Here is a 27,480-nt window from a genome sequence, read left to right as displayed (position 1 = left end):
ACCATTCACTGCTTAGCTTCTGAGTGCGGGATGGTATTCAGGCGGGCCAGTGATGTATGGCCGTATTAAATCTCGGATGAGAGTACCCCCATATCTCTCAATAGGGAGCTGAGATGTGCTTCTGCTTTTTGACCAGTAAAATCCAAAAAGACCTGTTGCACTCAAGCATTGCAGGTGAATTCGGAAGTACCGGGGCAAATGAGAGAGTCACAGAAAATGAGTGATGGGAGTACAGAGGTGGATATCAAGGACCCTCCTTCTGCTTTCTGCCATCTACCGGGGGAATCAAATGGCAGGTGAGAGTGGTGAGGGCCCCAGATGAATCCAATCCGAAAGAGAGAATAAATTCCAAAGGGATTGTGTTGAAATGTACCCTAATCTCTGATGGAAAGCGGTGCAGAAGGTGTCAGTACCAATGTATCTGAAGCACCAAACTGAGCCGAAGGGAGAGTTTACTGATTGATAACGGCTGGGTCACCACAAGGTGATGTTGGACTGATGACCTATTTGGTCAATATCAGATGCATATAATGTATCCTGACACAATCAAACAATAATGTCCGAAAAAGATAGAAAAAATATACTCAATAAATGCAAATTAAAGCATCTCAAATAGTATTATTTGCAGATTGTATGGTGTGTAAGGAGGCCAAGTCCAATCTGCCTGGATCGATTGATGGTAATCAAATGGTTAAGGACACTTGTTAACACACTTAGGTAAATCACTGGTTAGAGCAGATTGCAAATGAGTAGCCGAAGGAGAGAACTTAAATATCAGAGACAGCACTGTGTTGAATACAAAGTACCTAATCAATATATGCAAATTAAAGCATCTTAAATAGTATTATTTGCAGATTGTATGGTGTGTAAGGAGGCCAAGTCCAATCTGCCTGGATCGATTGATGGTAATCAAATGGTTAAGGACACTTGGATTGCAAATGAGTAGCAGGAAGAAAGAACTTAAATATCAGAGACAGCACTGTGTTGAATACAAAGTACCTAATAAACATATGTGAATTAAAGCATCTTAAATAGTATTATTTGCAGATTGTATGGTGTGTAAGGAGGCCAAGTCCAATCTGCCTGGATCGATTGATGGTAATCAAATGGTTAAGGACACTTGTTAACACACTTAATATGCTAAAACACTTAGGTAAATCACTGGTTAAAGCAGATTGCAAATGAGTAGCAGAAAGAGAGAACTTAAATATCAGAGACAGCACTGTGTTGAATACAAAGTACCAAAAGCAATCATCCCTTGAGGGAGTTAACAACACTCAATTATGCTCATATGAAAAATCCATTTAGGAGCAAATATAAAAGGAAGGCAATGTTAGTATAATATAGTTATTGCACATGGATGGCAGTTAGGAGTAAATCAGCAAAATGTGACAAATATAGCGATTATATGGTATAATTGTTGCACAAGGGTGATAATTGGGAGCAGATCGACAGAGTATGGCAGAAAGACAAAACTGGTATAATTACAAGTCCAAAAAATGTCAGCAGGGTTATCCAGGGCTGAATGCTGCAGGTTTAGTTGGAGCTAAGTCTGTCTACTGTCTACTGAAATCAGCTGTTAGAATAAACGCCTGCATGACGGACCGATACCACGCCGCCTGAACCTGTAATGACAGGGGAGATGCGTGGTCTCCAGGTCCCGTTTAGCTGGCGGTGTTACCTGCAGATGGATCACGTAGTCGTCTGATACCAGATGGTAGTAGCCGCTGAGACGCAGCGGTCTGCAGCTCTGTGAGCTGGTGTGCAGCTGATTGAACAGCTGATCAGGGGATAGCAAGGGTGATGCGTCAGGGGCGTGCACTTCACACGTGTTTCGCCTAGGGCTTGTTCACAAGTGACACGTACCTGTGATTCCCCTGGGCCTGTCTATTTAAGAAAAGCTGAACCAATGGTCCGCTCTTGAAAGTGATTGGCATAATTAACAACCAATCACCAAGCTGAAATAGCCATGTAGATTCTCAGTGCTAACTGAGAGTTTGCACCTGAGTAGAATATAATTAAAACAATGCTATAGTGGCCAAATTTTGATACATTGGGAGATAAAGAATACTAATTAGTCTAAAGAAATAATGCTGGATAAATCTAACAGCGCATGATTATAAAAAATATTATAATGACATAAGGGGGTTAAACACGAGGGGACAGACATGACAAAAATTGGCTAAACAGTAGGAGGTAAATCCTCTATGAACATGTGGGGGAATAATTGTAAAAGATGGTTGATGATACTATGAGGAATAATTAGCATAAAAAGTATGGTTGGGATTGAATGTGTGGGGAAGATAACTAATTAAAAGACAGTAACTTTATCAAATTGATTTAAATACGAGGAAAAGTAAAATTACTTAATCAGTATATTTGTTGTGTCAATGCAAAGAAGCGTGGAATAATTGCTTGACGGTATAGTAGTTAGTCAGATGACAAAAATGGGAGAAATAGGAGAAAATAGGAGAAGGTGAGAGGGGGGTGGCATAAAACCTGCCATATTGATGATGAGACAGGTAAATATTAATGCTAGTTAAAAGATGTTTAGAGCCGTAGATAGGAATGATACGGACATGGCCGGAGGCAGAGAAATACAAATACAAGAATAGCAGAGATTGATGGAGTGTTAAAATAGGTAATGGGGCTGAAACGGGCAAAAATTATTGTTATTAATATTGACAGCAAGTGAATCACAGGAAAGCACTGTAATTGATGTCCTCATTTAAACCATTGGGTGCCAGGGTCCCCAGGTGGAAAATCCACCAGCTTTCCCTTCTCAACAGGGTTTGGTTGATATCACCTCCACAATTATTTTGTGTTCGCCAACCATTATTACATCCAAGGAAGGGGTACTGCTATGGGGGCCGCTTGTGCCCCCACTTATGCCAACCTCTTCCTTGGTTGGTGGGAGAGGGAGGTGGCATTCCAAGACGACTTTGACACAGAGTGCATACACAATTGGATGAGATATATTGATGACATCCTGGTGGTGTGGAAGGGCCCAGAAGATCAGTTGATCAATTTCGTGAAGAAACTCAATTCCAACAATCTCAACCTCAAGTTCACGTATGAGTACAATTCTAACAGCATAACTTTTCTGGACTTGAGAATTTATAGAGGAGATAACAACAAATTATCCACGGAATTGTACAGAAAATCCACCGCAACCAACAGCCTCCTACTTAGCTCCAGTTCTCATTTTCCGCCCACAATCACCAACCTTCCTAAAGGAGAATTCCTGAGATTGAGACGCAATTGCTCAGAAGAATCTATTTTCAAGGAAAAATGTGAAGAACTCTCCAGTCGACTTCAACAACGTGGTTATTCCAAAAGGATCATAAAAAAAGCCAAAAGAGCCGTAACAATAACACCTAGGGAGAAGATTCTTTTCAAAACCACGCCATCAGACACCACTCCTGATACTATTAGGATGGTTGGTGGTTTTTGTAACGAATGGAGAGACATCAAGGGAATCTTACAGAAACACTGGCCCATTTTATTATTTGACAATGACCTGGCAGCAAGACTTAACCCCACAGTTGACATGAGCTGGCGGAGGGCACCTAATTTGAAGGACAGCCTAGTTCATAGCCATTTTGTCTCAAACCCGAAGAGAAAACCACCAGTGGTAGGCAGCCACCCATGTGGCAATTGTAAAATCTGTCAGCAGATTATCAATATTACCACCCTGAATGATCGCTTTGGCGACTCGATCAAAATTAAAGAATACCACAACTGCAGGAGTGAGAATATAATATACTGTCTCACTTGTCCTTGTGATCTTAAATATGTGGGAATGACCTCCCGCCCACTAAAACAACGGGTTATGGAGCACATGGGCAACATCAAGAATGCCACCACTGACAGACAAAAAATGAGACCTCTCACAACGGTAGCCAAACATTTTCTGAAAACCCACTCTTCAGATAGCCGCCACATCAGATTTTTCGGTCTAGAACAAATTCATTTAGGCCGCAGAGGAGGTGATATCAACCAAACCCTGTTGAGAAGGGAAAGCTGGTGGATTTTCCACCTGGGGACCCTGGCACCCAATGGTTTAAATGAGGACATCAATTACAGTGCTTTCCTGTGATTCACTTGCTGTCAATATTAATAACAATAATTTTTGCCCGTTTCAGCCCCATTACCTATTTTAACACTCCATCAATCTCTGCTATTCTTGTATTTCTCTGCCTCCGGCCATGTCCGTATCATTCCTATCTACGGCTCTAAACATCTTTTAACTAGCATTAATATTTACCTGTCTCATCATCAATATGGCAGGTTTTATGCCACCCCCCTCTCACCTTCTCCTATTTTCTCCTATTTCTCCCATTTTTGTCATCTGACTAACTACTATACCGTCAAGCAATTATTCCACGCTTCTTTGCATTGACACAACAAATATACTGATTAAGTAATTTTACTTTTCCTCGTATTTAAATCAATTTGATAAAGTTACTGTCTTTTAATTAGTTATCTTCCCCACACATTCAATCCCAACCATACTTTTTATGCTAATTATTCCTCATAGTATCATCAACCATCTTTTACAATTATTCCCCCACATGTTCATAGAGGATTTACCTCCTACTGTTTAGCCAATTTTTGTCATGTCTGTCCCCTCGTGTTTAACCCCCTTATGTCATTATAATATTTTTTATAATCATGCGCTGTTAGATTTATCCAGCATTATTTCTTTAGACTAATTAGTATTCTTTATCTCCGCCCAATGTATCAAAATTTGGCCACTATAGCATTGTTTTAATTATATTCTACTCAGGTGCAAACTCTCAGTTAGCACTGAGAATCTACATGGCTATTTCAGCTTGGTGATTGGTTGTTAATTATGCCAATCACTTTCAAGAGCGGACCATCGGTTCAGCTTTTCTTAAATAGACAGGCCCAGGGGAATCACAGGTACGTGTCACTTGTGAACAAGCCCTAGGCGAAACACGTGTGAAGTGCACGCCCCTGACGCATCACCCTTGCTATCCCCTGATCAGCTGTTCAATCAGCTGCACACCAGCTCACAGAGCTGCAGACCGCTGCGTCTCAGCGGCTACTACCATCTGGTATCAGACGACTACGTGATCCATCTGCAGGTAACACTGCCAGCTAAACGGGACCTGGAGACCACGCATCGCCCCTGTCATTACAGGTTCAGGCGGCGTGGTATCGGCCCGTCGTGCAGGCGTTTATTCTAACAGCTGATTTCAGTAGACAGTAGACAGACTTAGCTCCAACTAAACCTGCAGCATTCAGCCCTGGATAACCCTGCTGACATTTTTTGGACTTGTAATTATACCAGTTTTGTCTTTCTGCCATACTCTGTCGATCTGCTCCCAATTATCACCCTTGTGCAACAATTATACCATATAATCGCTATATTTGTCACATTTTGCTGATTTACTCCTAACTGCCATCCATGTGCAATAACTATATTATACTAACATTGCCTTCCTTTTATATTTGCTCCTAAATGGATTTTTCATATGAGCATAATTGAGTGTTGTTAACTCCCTCAAGGGATGATTGCTTTTGGTACTTTGTATTCAACACAGTGCTGTCTCTGATATTTAAGTTCTCTCTTTCTGCTACTCATTTGCAATCTGCTTTAACCAGTGATTTACCTAAGTGTTTTAGCATATTAAGTGTGTTAACAAGTGTCCTTAACCATTTGATTACCATCAATCGATCCAGGCAGATTGGACTTGGCCTCCTTACACACCATACAATCTGCAAATAATACTATTTAAGATGCTTTAATTCACATATGTTTATTAGGTACTTTGTATTCAACACAGTGCTGTCTCTGATATTTAAGTTCTTTCTTCCTGCTACTCATTTGCAATCCAAGTGTCCTTAACCATTTGATTACCATCAATCGATCCAGGCAGATTGGACTTGGCCTCCTTACACACCATACAATCTGCAAATAATACTATTTAAGATGCTTTAATTTGCATATATTGATTAGGTACTTTGTATTCAACACAGTGCTGTCTCTGATATTTAAGTTCTCTCCTTCGGCTACTCATTTGCAATCTGCTCTAACCAGTGATTTACCTAAGTGTGTTAACAAGTGTCCTTAACCATTTGATTACCATCAATCGATCCAGGCAGATTGGACTTGGCCTCCTTACACACCATACAATCTGCAAATAATACTATTTGAGATGCTTTAATTTGCATTTATTGAGTATATTTTTTCTATCTTTTTCGGACATTATTGTTTGATTGTGTCAGGATACATTATATGCATCTGATATTGACCAAATAGGTCATCAGTCCAACATCACCTTGTGGTGACCCAGCCGTTATCAATCAGTAAACTCTCCCTTCGGCTCAGTTTGGTGCTTCAGATACATTGGTACTGACACCTTCTGCACCGCTTTCCATCAGAGATTAGGGTACATTTCAACACAATCCCTTTGGAATTTATTCTCTCTTTCGGATTGGATTCATCTGGGGCCCTCACCACTCTCACCTGCCATTTGATTCCCCCGGTAGATGGCAGAAAGCAGAAGGAGGGTCCTTGATATCCACCTCTGTACTCCCATCACTCATTTTCTGTGACTCTCTCATTTGCCCCGGTACTTCCGAATTCACCTGCAATGCTTGAGTGCAACAGGTCTTTTTGGATTTTACTGGTCAAAAAGCAGAAGCACATCTCAGCTCCCTATTGAGAGATATGGGGGTACTCTCATCCGAGATTTAATACGGCCATACATCACTGGCCCGCCTGAATACCATCCCGCACTCAGAAGCTAAGCAGTGAATGGTCTGGTCAGTACCAACTTGGGAGACCATTTGGGAATACCAGTAGCTGTATAATAATCTGGACAGCAGATACATCTCTGTCTCAAGGAGGTAGCACCCTATCTGTGTTCCTTACTCTGCACCGGGAACAATATTATATTTCATCAACAAGGGTGCGCTGTCAGGGCGTCCTTTATCTGTCGGCTCCTCTTATATCCAACTCATATTATTGATTGTCAATTTTTATTATTATCACTATTTGTGAACCTATAAGAGATTTATTTGTGATCAGCTTAGATTGACAATTTGGGGAGCCCTGCTTCTATGTTCTAATTATTTCGCCGTCATAAGTGTGACCGTCACATTACAGAGAAATATATATATATATATATATATAATAATTTGTTTCTCCTGTATTAATTTAATGTGAGTCATTATTTGTTAATACGTACCCATCCTTTTAGCATATACATTATATTAAAAGCTATGTTTTAAAATTCACACATTACTATTTGTCTAAGTGTGCCCCAAAAAACCTTGTTGTTCACCCTTCTCTCTGGTCACACAAGTTGACCTCCACCTTTTCAGTTGCAACGCTGAACCCCCCCCCCTTTTGGGAGCACCACCAACCACAGACCACCTCAGGACTTACCAATGGTGGTAATTATGTTGGTCTAATCTATTAATTCTGGTACGTGAATACCAACTCATTTTCATTTTCCTGTGCCACTCCCGACCCATATTGTACCTAATACTGTAAATCCTGCCAAAATAATACAAAAAAGTGCACATATTAGTTTAATAAATGTTGTTATAATATAAAAAAAAGACTGCAATAGTTTTCACACCAGCAAACTATACCACTTACTGTAGCTGTAATGTTCTGTAAACCATTTGGAACCAATTTCAAACAGTTTTCTCTACCAATTACCACATTTCATCCCTATAACATATCTGCTGTTAAATATTGCTGCAATAAGTTTCAAATAACATCCCAATATACAACATCAGTGGTCAAAGGAAAGTTAATATAACTAACATATAAAATGTAATGTATTTATACACAATGTAAATTTGTTTAATAAAGCAATAACATTTTTTAACTAGAATCTTAGGAAGGTATTTGTACATTTGTTCCAGGAAACGATGACATTATAAAGACTAACAGTAAAATGCATTAACAGATTATATTTTGTTATGCCATGTTACTGTGTTTGATAGGCTCGTGTGTTTTTTTGGGATGGAAACTGAAACACGAAGCAAAATACTTTTCACTGATTGCGGATAATAATGTGAACTGGAACACCAGTGTGTGTGCAAACCATTCAACTGAAATGGAACAGTAGCACAAGAGATATCCTGATTTATGGTGTATCATGAGACAACTAGACTTGGTAGAAAAGTATGACTGTATTAAAGAGCACACAGGAAAGGAATGGCCTGGAATGGTCTAGAAAAGTGATGGCAGAACCACCCCTCTGACGTCACATTTGTGGAGGTGTTTCTGACATAGGGGGTCATTCTGGTTGATGCGTAAAGGCTGCGAATTCACAGCCTTGCAAATCCACCAAAGCCCACCCTGCAAATGTCCGCCCACCTGTCCCCCCCCCCCCCACAGCACGGGCTCTCCCGCACAGGCAGCGAATGGATGTTTAGCATAAACATCCATTCGTATGCTACGGGTAACCTCCAACATCTTTCGATGGTCACTGACCATCAAAAGATGTGGAAGGTACACGCATATAAAAGTGACTTTCAAGTCACTTCCATATTTGTGTGCGCTGGGATGGATATGGGCGGGCAGCTGACATATGGTGATGTCAGCTGCCAGCCCCCTGCACCCGCGTCACTGCCTCATTACCATGAGAACGCCCAGCATTCTCATGGGAGCGCCCATGAAATGCTGGACATTCCCATATGGTAATGGGGCTGCCCGGCGCCCCCTGACCTTCTCCGCCCCCCCGCCCACGCTATGTAGGGTGCGTGCACCCCGCAAACCTAAAAAATCACCCCCATGTTGGCAGTGCTCCAGAGCTGTACAGAGGTACACTGGACATTATTAGTCAATATTTGGTACATATGCACAAATTCAAACTAATATGGGTGAAATCACCAGCTCATTACTAGGGACAGGTAGACAGCAGCATTACCTGCACCTCTGGTATTTGGTTTCTTCTGTTTATCATTAGTGGGTCAGACAGTGGTAGCTATCATTACTGTATGCATCATATAGGGACTCAGAATGCAGTAGTTGCACCACACTTTCACATTCCAGGGCCCTTTGAAAACCCCAGTGATAGGCACATGAGTGGTTAATGCCCATAAATACACATAGCGATATGATTGACGGGGATCCAGCAAAGCTTCCCTAGCTTTGTTACTGCCACATTGCTGGGCTATTTCTGTCTCATTAACCTCTCCGCGAGAGATGGGCAAAATAACCGCTAAAAATACCAGCATCGCTCACATTTGTTATATAAATTCTAATTAAAAAATGTGTAAAAAAACATAATATTCCTATATATGGTAAACATTACAGGTCATTATGATGAATAAAAATGTTTGCTTGCCAATTTTCACACATATTTTGACAAATTCACTTGGCACTCAAAGGGTTAAGAGATACCAAAACCCTTTAGTTGGGAGTGCTACATTCATATAATTAATTCATCCGCAGTATAATATTGTACAGCAAAGTAGATTTTGCACTGTAGTGCATTTCAATGGACACCATGCACTCGCAATGTGGATTATTTCACTATAGCATTGCATCAGACAACTAACGCATGCGCAGTGGGGATTTTAAAAAGAGACATCTGGTGGATGATTGCTGGTATTGCACTCATCTGGTAATGCCATACGCCATGCTGTGTGCGAATTATTGAGCTGCCGTACGAAAATACGCCGCAACAACTGCAGCAATAGCAACGTTTCAATACCACTTTATTGGCATTTTACTGCTTTTACCACTTGCAGAAGAAATTCTGCCTTGTTATCACCAGGAAATTATGAACTTATTTTTAGAAAGGTAAATGATAATATGTATTATCTTAATGTTTAACATAGATAAACTATATATTGCTTATTCAGTACTATAAAGTCTAAAATAAGTAATGATAAATATTGACATGTAGCAGCTGTGCTTAATAAGCCTGCTGAGACCTAATACTGCATGTCTAGTCTAGAAAGAGAACATGGAATGCTAAAATGTACCTTTTCTACAATGCCGATGACTATAAGAGTGTGCATACAGACAATTGGATATCTATCTCTGATGGTAAGGATGGTAAATTAAACTTTACTTGTAAATATTTTATTAACCAGTATATTGACTTTTGCAATAATGTCTTTCTAATTAACACTATAGTTGATATGAGTTTATTTAAAAATAGTTTTTAAAATCTCAAAACGCATGTACATTTGTAGAGTCTGGTCAGGTCGCCCCCACCCCACTCAAACACACACATTTAACATTACTGCGCCCTTTCTCACACTGCGCATGACAATATTAGTACATGCCATTTCTGTCATTGACACTGTCTCCATTACTGCAATGGCAAATGTGCCAAATTTGCCCAATCTCTGACAAAATAGTTGGATTGCGAAACAAAGACATCCATTTGAGTTTTTTTAGGGTTAGAGAAACAACCGGTAGTGCCACCGGTTTAGAAGGAGGTTACCGTTAGCTGGCCACAGGAAGACAAGGCAGGAGCTGCAGGACCCATTGAGCCAGGTAAGTCACCACTGGTCCACCTAATCTTGTCCACTTTTTATCAATTTCTGCAAGCTGAATATCGACAAGGTCAGAGGTGATATGCCAAACATGTCGATATTACAACCTAAACCAACATGATGAATGTTGAGAAAACATAGAAAACCGTTTTGTCCCCATTGCACTGCCGATGCTTGGGCTGTCTGTGAGGTTGTATAGCAATTCAAGGCAGGGGACTGTTCTGCTCTTTTCTTCTGACTATGGGCCTTATTCACGTTGGCTCGCAATGAGCCAAATTCGCAACATGGTCTGATGTTTAGGGTCTGCGCATGTGTATCGGCGAAAATACGCATGTGCAGATCCTCTGTTGAAATGCCTTTGGCGAGTATTACCCTCGCCGAGACGTTTGCACACAGCGGTGCAGAGAGGGGGCATGCAAGGGCTGGAGCATGGGGACACAAAAATGGTGGGTGCGCCAAGAAAACCTCTTGACATCCACGTGTGAACGCAGGCATGCCGAAGTCTGCTCTGTCCAGGCGGATGACATCACAGCCACCTGCCCCGTCTGTGTCCAGACGCTCGCAAATAAAATTGAGTCTAGGCTGACTTTTTCTTTGCAAACGGGTGGCACATTTATTCGATAGTTGGTGACTATCGAATGATTTTTCAGCCGTACGCAAATGGATATGTGTGTGCATACAGATCAATTTGCATGCAAATGCGGCAGTACGTTTTGCGAAAAGGGTTGGCCTTGACTGCCAACAAGTTATACCACATCCAGCTGTGCATCTGGCTTTGGGAAAGCAGTTGCCTTCACCCGTCAACACCCTGGCCATAACTAGGACTGGGCGAGCAGTGCCATTTAAAACCCTATGCAAACTATAATGCCTTTCTGTTAGAATTACTGAGCAGGGCCAAGATGGAGTTTGAGTAAATCATAAACTCCCGAGTGTGTCCATGCCTTTATATTTTCTACAATAAATGTTTTGCTGCAAACTGATTAGCCTTGCCGCACTGGGGACATGGGTTCCTCTCCATATAGGGCACTATGTTTTGCCGTTTGTAAGTTCTCCCTATATTTATGTTGGTTTCTTCCCACAGTCCTGGTTGGTTAATTGGCTTCTGGTGAATCTAATCATAGTGTATGCTTGCTTGACAAAGAATTTAGACTGCAAGCTCCACTGAGCAGAGAGTGATGTAAATGATTAAACATTCTTTGTAAAGCAGAGAATAATATGTCGGCAGCATAAATGCAGTGTAATAGTTTATAGCAAACACTGATAAGACTGCTTCTTGTGCCAACCATTCAGCATAACGCTAAACACAGTGGGAAACAATCTAGGTGGAAATCATTAGTGCGGTACTATTTGTGTTTTGGCTTTGATCTTTTTGCTTTCTAAAGTAACTCTGACAATTAACTAAACCAATAAACCAATTAAATAAAAACAGTATACCCGGACATGTAAAAAAATGTTTAGTGTATTGCAAAAAGTTATTATTATTATTTAATTAGTGTGTTTTGTTTTTATAGCTGGAGAAGAGACACTGCAGTCTATAGCGCCATTAGACCCCTGCAAGGAAGCAGCAGGACTGAACCTTCAAAAATAGTTAGTGGGTTGCCGATGTAGGAAAAGTTGTCAGAAGGTGGAACTGGAGGAATTGGCAGGATAGGATCAAGGGGCACCACTGGAGTACATAGGACTCTATGAGTCTAGGGGGCCCACACACCCTGCACCTCTCTGTCACTCTGGCGCTGGCTTTGCAGTGGCAAAAGTCTCTGGGAAAATTGCTTCTGCTGCTATTTTCTGGTGATTTGTGCATGTGTAATAAAGGTGTCCCTAGGTACCATGTTCCCGGAGACCATGTGCAATAGAGACTGACACAATACCTAAGAGGAGGGGTCCAATCAGAGCCTGCACAGAGCCTCCCTCCTCTCTTAAAGTGCCCCTGAGTGTCACCTAGATGAGGGAAGAGCACTATTACCCATTTTCCACTGACCTGAAAATCACAGGTTTTTTTCAACAGACACTGTGCACATATGCAATGTCCACGGGGACCCCTATCCCTTGCGGCACCATAAAAGGACGGACAACTTGTGTTGACCTTGCTACTGTCGACCACATTCCTGTCAATCCTTCACTGGTATTGATGTAGCGTAGCTATCTAAACGTGGTCAACCAAGTTAGACATTTAACTAGATGCCGTCAACCACTAGTAGTTGCCCATGGTATTGTTGAACTAAACATGGTCGATCCTCTATCCCAGCACTGACTGCTAATCCCCAGAATAATTACTTGATGACAGCACCCTTGAATGGTAATAACATAATTTCCCAATATGGAAATTGTCTGACCTCTAAATTAATATTTTTAGGTGCAAGTTGGTCAAAAGCATATATAACTACCTTGCAAGAGTGTACAGTCACAGAGTGCAGTGTACTTCATGGTTGTCTTAATGGTAAGAAGCATAAGTGTTGTGAAGTGTAACCTGAGCCCCACAACCTCATTGGCTGTTGGTTGTGGAGCCAAAAAGAAGTCAGTTAGATTTAAATCTATGCTATTTGGGATCTTGTAAATTGTTTGATTTAAGATATTCCACAACCCTACTACTGATGTGTGGTTTACTGGTCTGTGGGACTAGTTAGTCATTATTTCTTTGCTTCGGCTGTGCAGCGGGACGACATTCACTCTATTTCAGTCCTCTGGAATTGCATTAGTAGCTGACAGTCCATATTTAAGCAATTTGAGTTTGTCCACAGTATAAGTGTGCACATGCATTTTTGGCTCCCAATTAATGGATACAGTACAGTTTAATGTAATTCCAAGCGTGTTATATTAATTCAAGCCACTTCACAAAGTGTGATTTATCTTCTTGTTTAAAAAGGAGAAAGCAGTGATAGCCCTTTCTTCAGATAAAATAAGTTATCACTGCTTTATAAATAGACTCTTTAATTATATGTTACTATGCTGCAGGTTCTGATGGGATACTTGGCTCGGGTGATACATTATTAGACAATGTGGGTAGAGAAACAGACTGTAGCTTCGCTTTCAGCTAAGTAGTTTATTGATCCAAGTGACTTGGCATAAAGTGCCAACATATTACACAGAGAACGATTAATTATTCACACCCAACCCCAACCCAGTGTCGCTTACAGTGTAAAACAAACACATGCTGGGGACAGTTTTGCCACAGCCAATTAGGCTAGAAGATTATATTTTTCAGACTGTGAATGAAACTGGAGTAAATGGAAGCAACACATAAGAACATGGATAGAACATATACACTTCAACACAGAATATTGCCCTGGTAAGAATTGAATCAATGGACCTGTGGTGATCCAGGAATGCTGAACACTGTGCTACTGTGCTGCCTGTGGCTTTCATATAAATACGGTTGCACATAGTAATCATCCTCTCTATGATGTTCGGAGTAAGTAAAGCTAATCTGTAATAGAATACAGTTATGTCTTAGATCCGCGTAAATATTTAAATAGACTGTCTTTTTTTTTTATCGTTTTCATTTAAACCAGTTTATACAAGAATAAATAAAAACAAATATAGAACAAAAGATTAACAGGTCAGACAGAACAAATAAGACTAAAGAACCCAACAGGTTGAAAATACTATACTGAATAAAGTAAGATACTGCATAGGCTCCCCAGCAGAGGGGTAAGTTCCTAAGGCATGTCGTTTTGTGCACCTACACCTTAAATAAAATGTGGAATAAATATTGTATATGTGTGTACCGAAGTCCATAGTGAATTGGCAGGGCTCCAGCTACGCTGTGTGAGAGTGGCCAGTGGGTCAGACTCACAAGCATTCACAATGCGCATTCATCAGAGGGTTCAATGTCACAGTCCAGCAACAGCTGCAGATGCGCCGTTGCTTGCTTCAGCACAGCTTGAGTGGTACCAGCCACAACCTTCTGATTCCCTATTGCAGGTATTAGCAGGGTTCCTGGGATAAAGCCAAATAACTATGCGTCTGCGCCACAGAGCTTCGATGGAAGAGCAGCGGTCACCCTTGGATCCTGCTGGGGACCACAAAGATGCTGCTGTACATGCAGGCGTCCCTTTGGGTCACGGAGGCAAGGCAAGTGACTCCATTGCCTCTGGGAGTAACACCCCTGCTCCCACAACATTGAAATCACCATATACATTAAAATACCATTAGAAATAAATGATTCCGAATAACATTAATGATACTCCACCTCATTATAATGACAACTTTTTTTAAATTAAAAAAAATAGACAATATGCACTAAAAAATGACATTAGTAAAATCACCTTCAATACTACACTGTACTTAATTAATTAATCTGCCATTTTATACTGCATACAAATGCATATTAAATTAAATGTAAAACTAAGTATTAGGTTATTGAACACCAAAAGAAAAACCCTCACAATATAGATACAGTAAGACAAATGTCCATGCAATTGCACATTGTGGAATGTGTTGTTATATGTGTGAGCTATGAGCCCAGAATAGGATTCTGATACCATTTAACAATGTATATTCCTTAAAAGCAAATTATTAAATACATTTTAAGAAGCACTGGCCAACAATGAATAGTATGGGAAAAATGAATAAGATTATCAAAATCTAGTGATCACCTCTCCTGTGTGCCAAGACAGGCACTGTGATTGTAGAATTGTGTGATGTAGCTAAAGTGTATGTGTCTCACACTCACTGTTCACCAATGTGCATGCAATCCACAGCTCACGGGGATTAGATAAAAAAGGACATCACCTATAACACCTAAACAAAAGCAAACAACTTCCATAGCAGGAAACTCTGGCACAAGCTCTGAGGTCCCCAAACAACACAGGCAGGTCACCCCAAAACTGATTAGTTCTCCTGCCATATGGAACCTACCACTCTCCTTGTTGTGCAGCAGCAGGACTTTTGACAGATACAGTAGTTGTGTACGGCTGTTGTCTGGCACTATAATAAAGATGGATCTAAAGGATACCAATGCAGTATTTGCCTAACTGGCACAAACCTAGCTAGATGGCGTTCCGCTGCACACGCTGGGCAATTAAGTTCTAGCAGCATGTGCTCCTACAAGTTACTTGCTCTGGTGCCACCAAGCCAAGGCTATAGATATAACATGTGTTTTATATGCGTTCTTTTTTCCAGCAACATGTAACTCCAGAGAAATGTACTAGACTACAATTAACATTATGTAATGCTTTCCTTTGGAAGTGCTCATGTCACATTCTTTAATATAACATCCAAGCATGTGGTGTCACTGCAAGCTGCATGATGTCATCTCTAGCCACTGTTCTGGGTCCATGTCATGTGTCATTTATGCCTGCACACACACTGAAAGACCTGTTCCAATGCCGAAAAGGTCCCAGAAGGGATGGATTATTTATTAACTTGAAATCTGTTTGGAATACGATAGCAAAGGTAATAAAGAGATAGATACATTTGAGTTGTTGTTTTGACACTTTGCCTGGAATATGTAAGCACTATCCAAGTGTACTAATATTACATTGAAAGTTAACATGCATTCTCAAAATAACTTAACTCCTGTGCCATTGTATGGTACAACAGGTACGGTACAAGACTATTATGTGTGGATCAATCTGCTTTAAGGTCGAAATGTAAAAACACTAAAATAAAAAGAAACCTAAATTATTTTACCTTTGTTGCGTCTCTTCATCATAAGGCAATGCTGTTACCCACAATCCTCCCCTCTTAGTGAAGTGTTACTTCTGTGTGTCTATCTGAAAGCCAGATCATTCCAACCTATGTCTTGCCGCTTTGTGTTAGAATAGTTCTTTAGAGCAGTTTGTGGTTTAACCTGAATGTACCTTTTTTCTCTCACATCGTGTGAGTTTTTTTTGTGCTGTTTTTTTTTTTTTCTCAGTATAATTTCCGTGATGGGTTTCGATATTAGCTATTACCTGTCCTTGTGCCTTTTTGTCTCGATTGTTTGAGAAGTGGGTAAACTAAAATGTGGTCTTCTGCAAAACCAGTTAACTCTTCGGGGGAAATTTACTAAGATGTGTATTCTACTTCACATGTGATATTACTATGGGCAACCAATCAGATCCTGTCTACTATCTTCTAGAGGGTGCTAAATAAAGAGGAAGTAGATTCTGATTGGTTGCCGATAGCAATATCACATGTGAAGTAGAATACACATCTTAATAAATTTCCCCCTTCATCTCTGAATATTTCAATAATGAAAAGCTGTAATGCAGTTTGTCAGTGGCGTAACTATGAATTGGGCGCCCCCCGCCCGCAGCCTTACCTGTCTTGCTGGTCCCGTCCCGGCTCCCTTGCTGGCTTCATTCTTCTACTAGTGAGACGGACCAACACAAAATGTCCGCCCCCATACAGCAGACAGTTTCAGAGAACTGTCTGCTATATGGGGCGGACATTTTATTGTGGTCCGTCTCACTAGCAGAAGAATAAAGCCAGCAAGGGAGCCGGGACGGGACCAGCAAGACAGGTAAGGCTGCGGGCGGCGGACTGGCGGGCGGCAGATGGGCGGACGGGAGGGGGCTAACTATAGCACCACAGCCCCCCGGCGCCCACACATGCACAGCGCCCCCCCCCCGCGGCTGCGGGGGCTGCGGTGCTATAGTTACACCTCTGCAGTTTGTGTTTCCCCAAATGAATAGTTTCCAATTGTCTCATTTGGGCCTGGTATATATCTATCTATCTATCTATCTATCTATCTATCTATATATATATATATATATATATATATATATACTGTGTATATATATATATATCTATATATATATATATATAGATATATATATATATATATACACAAGTCCAGAATGACAGGCACCCTCCTGCAGCTTAAATCATCCACCGTGGTGCTCGAGCCTGATATAATAATACAGCAGTTCCAGATGGCGAGCACCCACGGATTCTTCAATGGCAATAAATCACTCCACCACGATGAAGTTAAACAAGCTTTCGGGCTTTATTATGCCCTTCGTCAGGCAGCAATAGACAAACAAACATATATAGTGCTCACCTTATATACATTACATGAGGACGTGAAATTCAAGACGCGCGGCGGGAACTCTGGCGTGCGTTCCAGCAGGAGCTTCCGGGTACATCCTTCCCAGCAAGCTCTACTGTTTGGAATGCATCAGCCGTTGCTACAGCAACGCGTCTATACACCGTTACAGAAAAAATAACAAATAAAGACATACAATGTTACAGCAAAGATACAACAAAGTTTACAAACAAGAATGCATAATTATATATCAGCAGATATTAATGATATATAGGAAATGTGCACTCTGAACAAAAGGCAGGTATTACATAAGAGAAGTCATGGCATATTCTAGATATATTAATTCAAAAATATATTAAGATTAAGATGGTCATTTAACCCTTTCGGGCGTACGGTGTCTAATACATGAATCCATTTGGATTCTAGTCTCAGCAAGCTCTTATGCCGATCACCTCGTCTCATGCTCTCAGGAATGTGATCTATAATAGTATGTTTAAAATGAGCTAAAGTGTGTTTTTGTTCAGCAAAATGTCGGGCAAGAGGTTGGTCAGATGGTTTGCCCGATAAAGCAGCTCTTATAGAAGTGCGATGCATCGCCATTCGCTCCTTAAAGGGGCGAATGGTTTTGCTAATGTAGCACAACCCACACGGGCATTTGACCATATAAACAACGTAAGGGGTACTGCAAGTTACTGCATGTCTAATCACATACTTCTTACCCGTATGCGGGTGAAAGAAGTATTTAGTGGCTACCATGTGTCGACAGGTCTCACAGCCGACACATTTAAAACAGCCTGGTTCTCTCTTACGAGTTCTGGCATCGATGTAAGTATGTTCGCTGATGTCAGTATGGACTAACCAGTCACGTATACTCTTGCCTCTCTTATAACTAGGCATAATTTTAGTATGTTTTAAACATTTGAGATCCCTGTCATTCTGCACAATGGGCCACAATTTCCTAGACCAAGAATTAACATCTTTTTGGGCCCGTGAATAATTCTGTACCCAGTGTATGCATTCATTTGAATTAGATTCACCACTTTTGGATGTCCGAGTGAGAGATTGCTGCCTCGTGACTTTATCAAGTTTTGCACGGGCAGTTTGGAGCGTTTGCTCAGAGTAACCTCTTTGTTTAAATCTCTCAGTCATGGCATCCAAAGTAGAGTCCAAAACTACAGGATTGCTGGTGATTCGTTTAGCACGAAGATACTGCGAATATGGCAGTCCACGTATTGTGGCGGGGGGGTGGTAGCTCTCAGCACGGAGGACACTATTCCTGTCCATACTTTTAGTGTATAGCATTGTAGAGATACAGTTATCATTTAATGAGATCTTAACATCGAGATATGCAATCTCTTCAAGGCTCATTTGGAAAGTAAATTTTATAGGACATTTTAAGACTTGTGTTGACACGTAATTATTTCTTTTTTAATAAAAGATATTACTTACAGGTAAGCGGGTGTGCCATGGGGTCCCCTGTGGCCCCCGCTTATGCTAATACATATATGGTCGACATTGAGCATAAATTCTTTTTCAACCGTGAAGTGAGAGATAATGTATTATTTTATCGCAGATACATCGATGACGTCCTGCTGTTTTGGCGTGGACGTTCCGATGTATTTGTAGAATTGATGAATACTATTAATGGCCAGGACTGTCCTATAAAATTTACTTTCCAAATGAGCCTTGAAGAGATTGCATATCTCGATGTTAAGATCTCATTAAATGATAACTGTATCTCTACAATGCTATACACTAAAAGTACGGACAGGAATAGTGTCCTCCGTGCTGAGAGCTACCACCCCCCCCGCCACAATACGTGGACTGCCATATTCGCAGTATCTTCGTGCTAAACGAATCACCAGCAATCCTGTAGTTTTGGACTCTACTTTGGATGCCATGACTGAGAGATTTAAACAAAGAGGTTACTCTGAGCAAACGCTCCAAACTGCCCGTGCAAAACTTGATAAAGTCACGAGGCAGCAATCTCTCACTCGGACATCCAAAAGTGGTGAATCTAATTCAAATGAATGCATACACTGGGTACAGAATTATTCACGGGCCCAAAAAGATGTTAATTCTTGGTCTAGGAAATTGTGGCCCATTGTGCAGAAAGACAGGGATCTCAAATGTTTAAAACATACTAAAATTATGCCTAGTTATAAGAGAGGCAAGAGTATACGTGACTGGTTAGTCCATACTGACATCAGCGAACATACTAACATCGATGCCAGAACTCGTAAGAGAGAACCAGGATGTTTTAAATGTGTCGGCTGTGAGACCTGTCGACACATGGTAGCCACTAAATACTTCTTTCACCCGCATACGGGTAAGAAGTATGTGATTAGACATGCAGTAACTTGCAGTACCCCTTACATTGTTTATATGGTCAAATGCCCGTGTGGGTTGTGCTACATTGGCAAAACCATTCGCCCCTTTAAGGAGCGAATAGCGATGCATCGCACTTCTATAAGAGCTGCTTTATCGGGCAAACCATCTGACCAACCTCTTGCCCGGCATTTTGCTGAACAAAAACACACTTTAGCTAATTTTAAACATACTATTATAGATCACATTCCTGAGAGAATGAGACGAGGTGATCGGCATAAGAGCTTGCTGAGACTAGAATCCAAATGGATTCATGTATTAGACACCGTACGCCCGAAAGGGTTAAATGACCATCTTAATCTTGATATATTTTTGAATTAATATATCTAGAATATGCCATGACTTCTCTTATGTAATACCTTCCTTTTGTTCAGAGTGCACATTTCCTATATATCATTAATATCTGCTGCTATATAATTATGCATTCTTGTTTTGTAAACTTTGTTGTATCTTTGCTGTAACATTGTATGTCTTTATTTGTTATTTTTTTCTGTAACGGTGTATAGACGCGTTGCTGTAGCAACGGCTGATGCATTCCAAACAGTAGAGCTTGCTGGGAAGGATGTACCCGGAAGCTCCTGCTGGAACGCACGCCAGAGTTCCCGCAGCGCGTCTTGAATTTCACGTCCTCATGTAATGTATATAAGGTGAGCACTATGTATGTTTGTTTGTCTATTGCTGCCTGACGAAGGGCATAATAAAGCCCGAAAGCTTGTTTAACTTCATCGTGGTGGAGTGATTTATTGCCGTTGAAGAATCCGTGGGTGCTCGCCATCTGGAACTGATATATATATATATATATATATATATATATATATATAGAGAGAGACAGTTAGGGCGGCACTCGCTGGATTTCAGAATAAAGAATGACTCCTGGACACAGGCAGTTCAGTTCAACGTTTCAATCTTAAACAGATTTTTTTCAAGAACAACAATACAAACTTACTCACCAACTTTTAAAGACAAGTGATACTGGAAAGGTGCCATAGCGTGCGTTGTTCCTCCCCCAGCGTTCAATCAGGCTGTCACGCTGTGCGGAATGACGTAATACCGCCGCTCAGAGTGGTCAAAAAGATCTCACTCCATTAGGCTGCGCGTGCTACTGCGCATGTGCAAGCCTCTGCAGTTGTGTCATCGGCACCCTACGTCAGTCAGGAAATCTCCTGTACTGATGCGTGCGCAACTGTGCGCTCGGAGACATGTAAAAAGTCTCCCTTCAATGCCTACCAATAGGAACTGACACCACTGCACCTAAATATTGCAAGCAGGCAGCCTGAGGTCCCTTGCTGGAGGGTTACAACAGCACTATATATATAAATGTGATAAATAAAGTGAAAAATAAGTGACATGAAAACATGGTCGACACTGTGTCGACACCTGACACCATATGCAAACAATGTACAAAAAATGGTTTAAAAACACATGTGATCCTGTGGAAGGATCCGAATTGGGTGACAGAGCCCTGTCAACAAAACACAATTGTGGCTAACGACATATATAATTGAAATTGGGCATGCATGAGGCACAAATGACTTATGAGGACGGCAGGCTGATTAATATAAACATGGCAAATAGAGGTTAGCAAACAATGAAATAAGTCGCAACAGAAAGGGCAAAATATGCATGGGCTGTACAGGCTATGTAGAAAAAATGCAACCTGTGCACTCATGTAACCATGATGAGTAGAACAACAAAGCAGCCTATTGAAAAGAGCCTATCTGGCAAAATAATCTCCCTGACTGTTGATGGCATCGAGTGCCTGGAAAGATGAGGGGGGGAAAAAAAGCATCACTGGAAACAGGCAAAGGAGATTGACTCATTGAGACCCAACGGGGCCACTGAATTTAGTTTATGAATCCAGAAGGTCTCTAATTGTAATAATATCTTCTCTCTGTCTCCCCCTCTTTTGGACTTGGGTACGTGGTCAATTAATCTGTATTTTAGGGTGGCCAGTGAATGTTTGGCCTCGACAAAATGTCGGGCCACTGGTTGGTCTATTTCTTTGCCACTCAACGCCAATCTAATGGCGGAGCGGTGCTGACCTGCTCTTTCCCTAAACATACAGATGGTCTTCCCCACGTAAATGAGGCTGCAGGGACAGGTGATCATATAGATCACAAAACGGGAGGTGCACCCCAACACATGCTTTATGGGGAATTTTTTGCCAGATCTCGGATGGGTAAAGAAATGGCCAGTGTCTAGATGACTACACGTTGCACATCCAGTACAACGGTAGCATCCAGGCTTCCTGCTCAAGAAATTGGTTGGAGCTGTTGACCGATCCGATACATCGTTGTGCACCAGCCAATTCTTGAGATTTTTCCCTCTTTTGTGGCCTATCATGAGTTTTGATGACTTCAGTGATTGTATGCCTGAGTCCGTATTAATTAAGGGCCAGTATTTTTTGGCTACTTTTTTAATAGTATTACTCATGGTACTGTATTCATTTACAAAAATCATGGTCTTGGACATGTCCTCAGTTTTCTTGCGGACTTGTTTAATTTCTTCTCTAGGTTTTTGAAACACTTTTTGCTTAGCTTTCTCAAGTCTTGGGACAATATCCTCTTGACATAAATTTACCAGACATGTTTTCCACCTCCTTTAGCGCCTCAGTGTCTACGTTGGTAATCCGTCTCGCCCTAAGAAACTGCGAGTACGGGAGACCTTGTATGAGGGAAACAGGGTGGTGGCTACTGGCATGCAGTGCCACATTGCAGTCAGTGGGCTTATGAAAGATTTTGGTGAAGAATTTATTTTCGTGCCATCTGATGTTGACATCAAGGTAGTCAATACTTTCATGACTGCACTGGTAAGTAAATTTAATATCGGAATGCATCTGATTAATTTCTGCCATGACTGCGTGGAATTTGGCGGCATCATCATCCCATAGGACAATGATGTCGTCTATATATCTGTAAAAGAAGCGAGTATGTTGTGAAAAAGCATCATTATCCAAGAACAGATTTTTTTCAATATCGAACATAAAAATGTTCGCCACAGACGGAGCCACGTGAGATCAGTTTCTTAGGGCGAGACGGATTACCAACGTAGACACTGAGGCGCTAAAGGAGGGGGAATATATATATATATAAGAGAAATGGAGGAGGCGCAAACCATGAGTAAACGTATAACAATACTTTACTTAAAAATACAAGCTCACATAAATATAAGTTTTAAAATATGTACAAAGTCATCATCACCAGTGCGTCTACATAGCTAACCGGCATCCGGGCTGACAAAAGGCTGACTCTCTTTCTCACAACGGAGCAGCAGCAAGTTGTCACCACGATTCACAGACCAGACCACCGGATTTCCAGCGCCACTGCACACACACGCCGTCAATGCGTTTCTTCACTTACAGACGTGTGTGTGTGTGCAGTGACAGCCATGAAGATGTTGCCACTAATTGGATTGAGGGGGAGCCTTGACACTTTGGGCCAGATGCACTAAGCTGCAAAAATGATAAAATGAAGAGTAATAAACAGCCAGCCAATCAGCTCCTACTTGCCATGTCACAGACTGTGGGGGAGATTCTCTATGCAAGAAATTTTGGGATGCTGTAAGCATCCCCGCCGGGTTAACGCGGCGGGGGGCATCGCCAGAAAAATCTGGCGATGCCCCATAGAAGCCAATGGGCTTCTACCGCATCCCACTGCTGCCCCGCAACGACCCCCGCCGCCCCGCACGGACCCCCGCCGCCCCGCATCGCATCCTCCTCCCTCACCTGTGTCCGGGCAGCACAGCGCAGTGCTGCCCGGACCTTTGAGCTCCTCCCTGCACTGATCCTCTTCCGGGTGCAGGGAGGAGGAGAGCCCGGCGCAGCAGCAGCAGCGCCGGGTGTGGGAGGGAGGGGGAGCTGCCGGGACCTGCTGGGACCCTGCGACTCTCACCGCAAAGGACAGCTCTTAACGCAAGAGCTGTCCTTTGCTATCATTATCGCATATGTTAGAACATATGCGATAATTATAATTGCGATGGACGGCGAAGGGGGGCGGAGATTCTTAGAGAATCTCCCTGTGTTTGATAAGTGTCAGGTAGGAGCTGATTGGTTGGTGATTTATCACTCCCCATTTTATCACTTTTGGAGCTTAGTGCATCTGGCCCTTTGAAAGAGATAAAGTTGAGAAGTTGCCATAGCAACCAATAAGCTTCTCTCATTTTATAGATTGTGCTTAATAAATCATAGCTAGAAGTGAATTGGTTGCTATGGTAAACATCTCCATTTTATATTTTTCAAAGGTTTAATAAATCTCCCATTACAGTATACATCTTCTTCTGACACTATTTCCAATTTGCAATGACAAACTCTCATATCTAGTTTTGCCCAATAACAAAATATTTGCATCATATTCAATTAGCATATAGTAATAACACAACAATGCTCTGCTAGCACCAGCCTATAATAAAATGCCAATGATGCAGTTTGGCACTTTGCTAATTATATGACACTTCCAAACATGGATATAAAATTCATTTGTTTTAAAATATCACCATCAAAGCTGTTTAGAAATGTTGGATTTATCAATGAGTTTTAAATCTTGTTGAGTATGATAAATGGTTATCCAGCCAAGCAGCTCCCAACTGGCATTTGTAAACATAACTAAAGCGCCTAATTTTGGTTGAAAAATGACAATTGGAGACCGACTGGAGAAACATTTATCACATGCAACAAGTTGTAAAACTTTTGTATGATAAAACTCATTGATAAATCTGCTTCCAAATGCTTGGTGAATCTCAAAAAGAAATGTAATTGGTACTTACTGCAACAGAACACTTAATTCCATTAACTTCAGATTTATTTTATAAATTCTTCTTCAATCGCGTAGAACTAAAGACACAAAAAACAACAACATTTATTACAGTATTAGTACTTTGGAAAACATTAAATATTAAATAGGAAATATGCAGATTGTTCCAATCGGCTGTCAGAATATACTTTCCTGACAGCGAAAAAAGGGACAGACAAGTGATCACTGAGCAGAACATACAGTACACAAAAAATTGTAGTATTGTTTCCAATTTGATGAAATAATTATGAATGTGGAGCAGATGTGCTTTATTTTTTGTAAGGTTTAAAATAATAGAATGTTGAAGAATACACAATATTTTTTTAATTTATTTAAAATAGAAATAACATCTTAAATTAGAAAAATGCTTACTTACAGTACTTAACAAAAAAAAAATAGATATATAAATGTTATTGTTGATCTTAAAAAGCAGATGTTCGTGCCAATTTTGGGATACCACCCAACAACTCAATAATCGGTACTTGTGTAGTTTCACAGCGACAGGCTATGCTACGCTGTCAGCGTAGCCCAATGGCAGCGTAGTTAGCGTAGTGTCCCAGCGGCAGCCCTGCGTAGTCAGAGTAGTGTCCCTGTCAGGCAACGTAGAGCTGCAGCTCTGTCCCCGGCGTTCCTGGCAAGCCTAGTGAGCGCCTCTCACACAGCGCTGGTAACCGCGAGATCCCCTGCGCTGGCGGATGCTGGCGGAGAGGCAATCATGTTCCATCTGCCTGAGACGCACAAGCATCTCATACACTTGTGCGTCTCGGTAATTTGTGCAGCAGGGTACGGCAACCCTGCCCGTGTCTGCTTTAGGGAGACGCCAAGTGCATCTCATGCACAATAAAGGATGCATTAGCCAGTGCTCCATATTACATACTGGCAAATGCCTCCATTTCATTCAAACCCCCACTATCCACGTCCTCCTGACCTGTTCATACCCCCACTATCCACATCAGCGTGGAGTTGATTTTATAAAGTCTGGCGAACGCAGCGAGCCACCAAGCCTGAAGCGTGGCGAGCACAGTAAGCCCCGCAAGGGGATGTGTAAAACGAGCCCAAAGCGTGGCCAGCACAGCGAGCCCCTCAAAGGGACAGGGAATACACTTCAAGTAATCCCCATCCCCTCGCGGGGCTCGCCACGCTTTGGGCTCACCACGCTTTGGGCTCAGTGGCTCGCTTTATAGAATCAACTTCTCACTGACGTGGATAGTTGGGGTATGAACAGGTCGGGTGGATGCGTACAGCGTCCGCTCGCCACACTTCGGGCTGACGTGAATAGAGGGTATGTTTTAGGAACACATTGTCATGTCAGGCAGGTGAAAAATTGTCAATGGTTCCCACACAATGTAATAAGCGCTGACACAATGCTGTCTACGCTAACTGCGTAACGCTGACTGACTACGCTAACTGCGTAACGCTGACTGACTACGCTAACTGCGTAACGCTGACTGACTACGCTAACTGCGTAAGCTCTAATTAGACGCGAACGTACACACAGTCGCAGACACAAGCTGACTACGCTGACAACGCTGGCCGTGGGAACACTATGCTGATTCTGACAGGGACACTAAGCTGACTACGTAACTGTCGCTGTGAAACTACACAAGTTAGATGACTACGCTGACTACGCTGGCCACGGGAACACTACGCTGATTCTCACAGGGACACTACGCTGACTGCGTAACTGCCGCCGTGAAACTTCGCAAGTACCCAATAATCAATAGAAAATTAATCGGCCCAGTAGCGCTATCATGCACAAGTTAAAATCAGTACAATATTTGTGTGTCTTGTGGTAGTTGGTGTAGTCCACAACACTGACCTTAAATAAAGGCCTATGCGCCCATAAAGGTTTCCTTTTTCAGGGTTGTGTCCTTTAGATTGTAATCTCTCACAAGCAGGGCCCTCTCTCCTCATATGCTTCTCTAAGAATACTGTATATCTTTGCGACTGGTAAAATAGCATCAGTGTCCGCTACTGCAACTGTATTTTATTTACCATGTACTTGTCCTAACTTGTATTTGTACTGGCAATCACTGTTTTCTTGTATTTTTGCTCATCTATGTAATGTATATACCCATTCCTTTGGTACTTTCCCTTCTTTTCATACTTGGGTCCAGAAGAGAGAGAGGAAAGTTCCTCCATTGATGCATTTCGCTGTCTATAACACAAAGCTGTGTTATAGACAATGAACTGTGTCAGGAAGAGCAGTGGACTTGACCTTTTGCCATCTGATTATCACCACGACCTGAACCAGCCTGCCATATATCTTCACGCTGTATTAGATTACAATTGTGCTCGATCCAAGCACCACCATTACCGCACTTTTTATGGGGATCTTTGCTGCATTGCTATCCAATCGGGATTAACATCTCTAGCGGACTGGTAACTATTCCAACGCGTTCTACCATTTGAGGTAGTATTTACAACATAGAGTATATGGTCACAAGTGCAATTCATCAATGGCGGCACAATAGGAATGGGACATCACCATTTACTTCCTCAACCAATTTGGTCATCATTCCAGCCATCCAACATTCCCCTGTCACTGTTACTTGATTTATTTCATTTCATTATCCTATGTTTTTAAAGTATCATATACATGGCATATGCTTATGATATTTATACAGTTTTATAATTTTTTGGGGTTATAACAGGGCCATTTTTTCTTTTTTTTGTTGTACTATCTTGTTGTGGGATTAACCATCCCCATCCAAGTGACTGCTTGACATCACGTCCCCTGATAGCTTTGGTGGGACTTGTTTTACTTCATCTACAGCAATCATGAATACTATGCAAGGGTGCATATTAGTTAGGCTGAGGGCGGGGGATTGGTGG

The 27,480-nt window shown here is 41.6% G+C and overlaps 1 protein-coding gene across 1 annotated transcript in view; it reads right to left on the bottom strand.

The window, feature by feature from the left end:
• The window catches only part of HDAC7 (histone deacetylase 7), a 346,438-nt gene that overhangs the window by 162,111 nt on the left and 156,847 nt on the right, over positions 1 to 27,480 (bottom strand). Inside the window, exon 4 of the mRNA XM_083169505.1 lies at positions 24,620 to 24,686. Coding sequence (XP_083025631.1) covers position 24,620 — 1 coding nt within the window. The 5' untranslated portion in view covers positions 24,621 to 24,686. The remainder of the gene's footprint in view (positions 1 to 24,619; positions 24,687 to 27,480) is intronic.

This window comes from Crinia signifera, chromosome 2 (assembly GCF_055691185.1).
Source record: "Crinia signifera chromosome 2, ASM5569118v1, whole genome shotgun sequence".
NCBI lineage: Eukaryota > Metazoa > Chordata > Amphibia > Anura > Myobatrachidae > Crinia > Crinia signifera.
The sequence above is the reverse complement of the archived record's forward strand: the minus strand, read 5'-3'. Positions and strand labels throughout refer to the sequence as shown.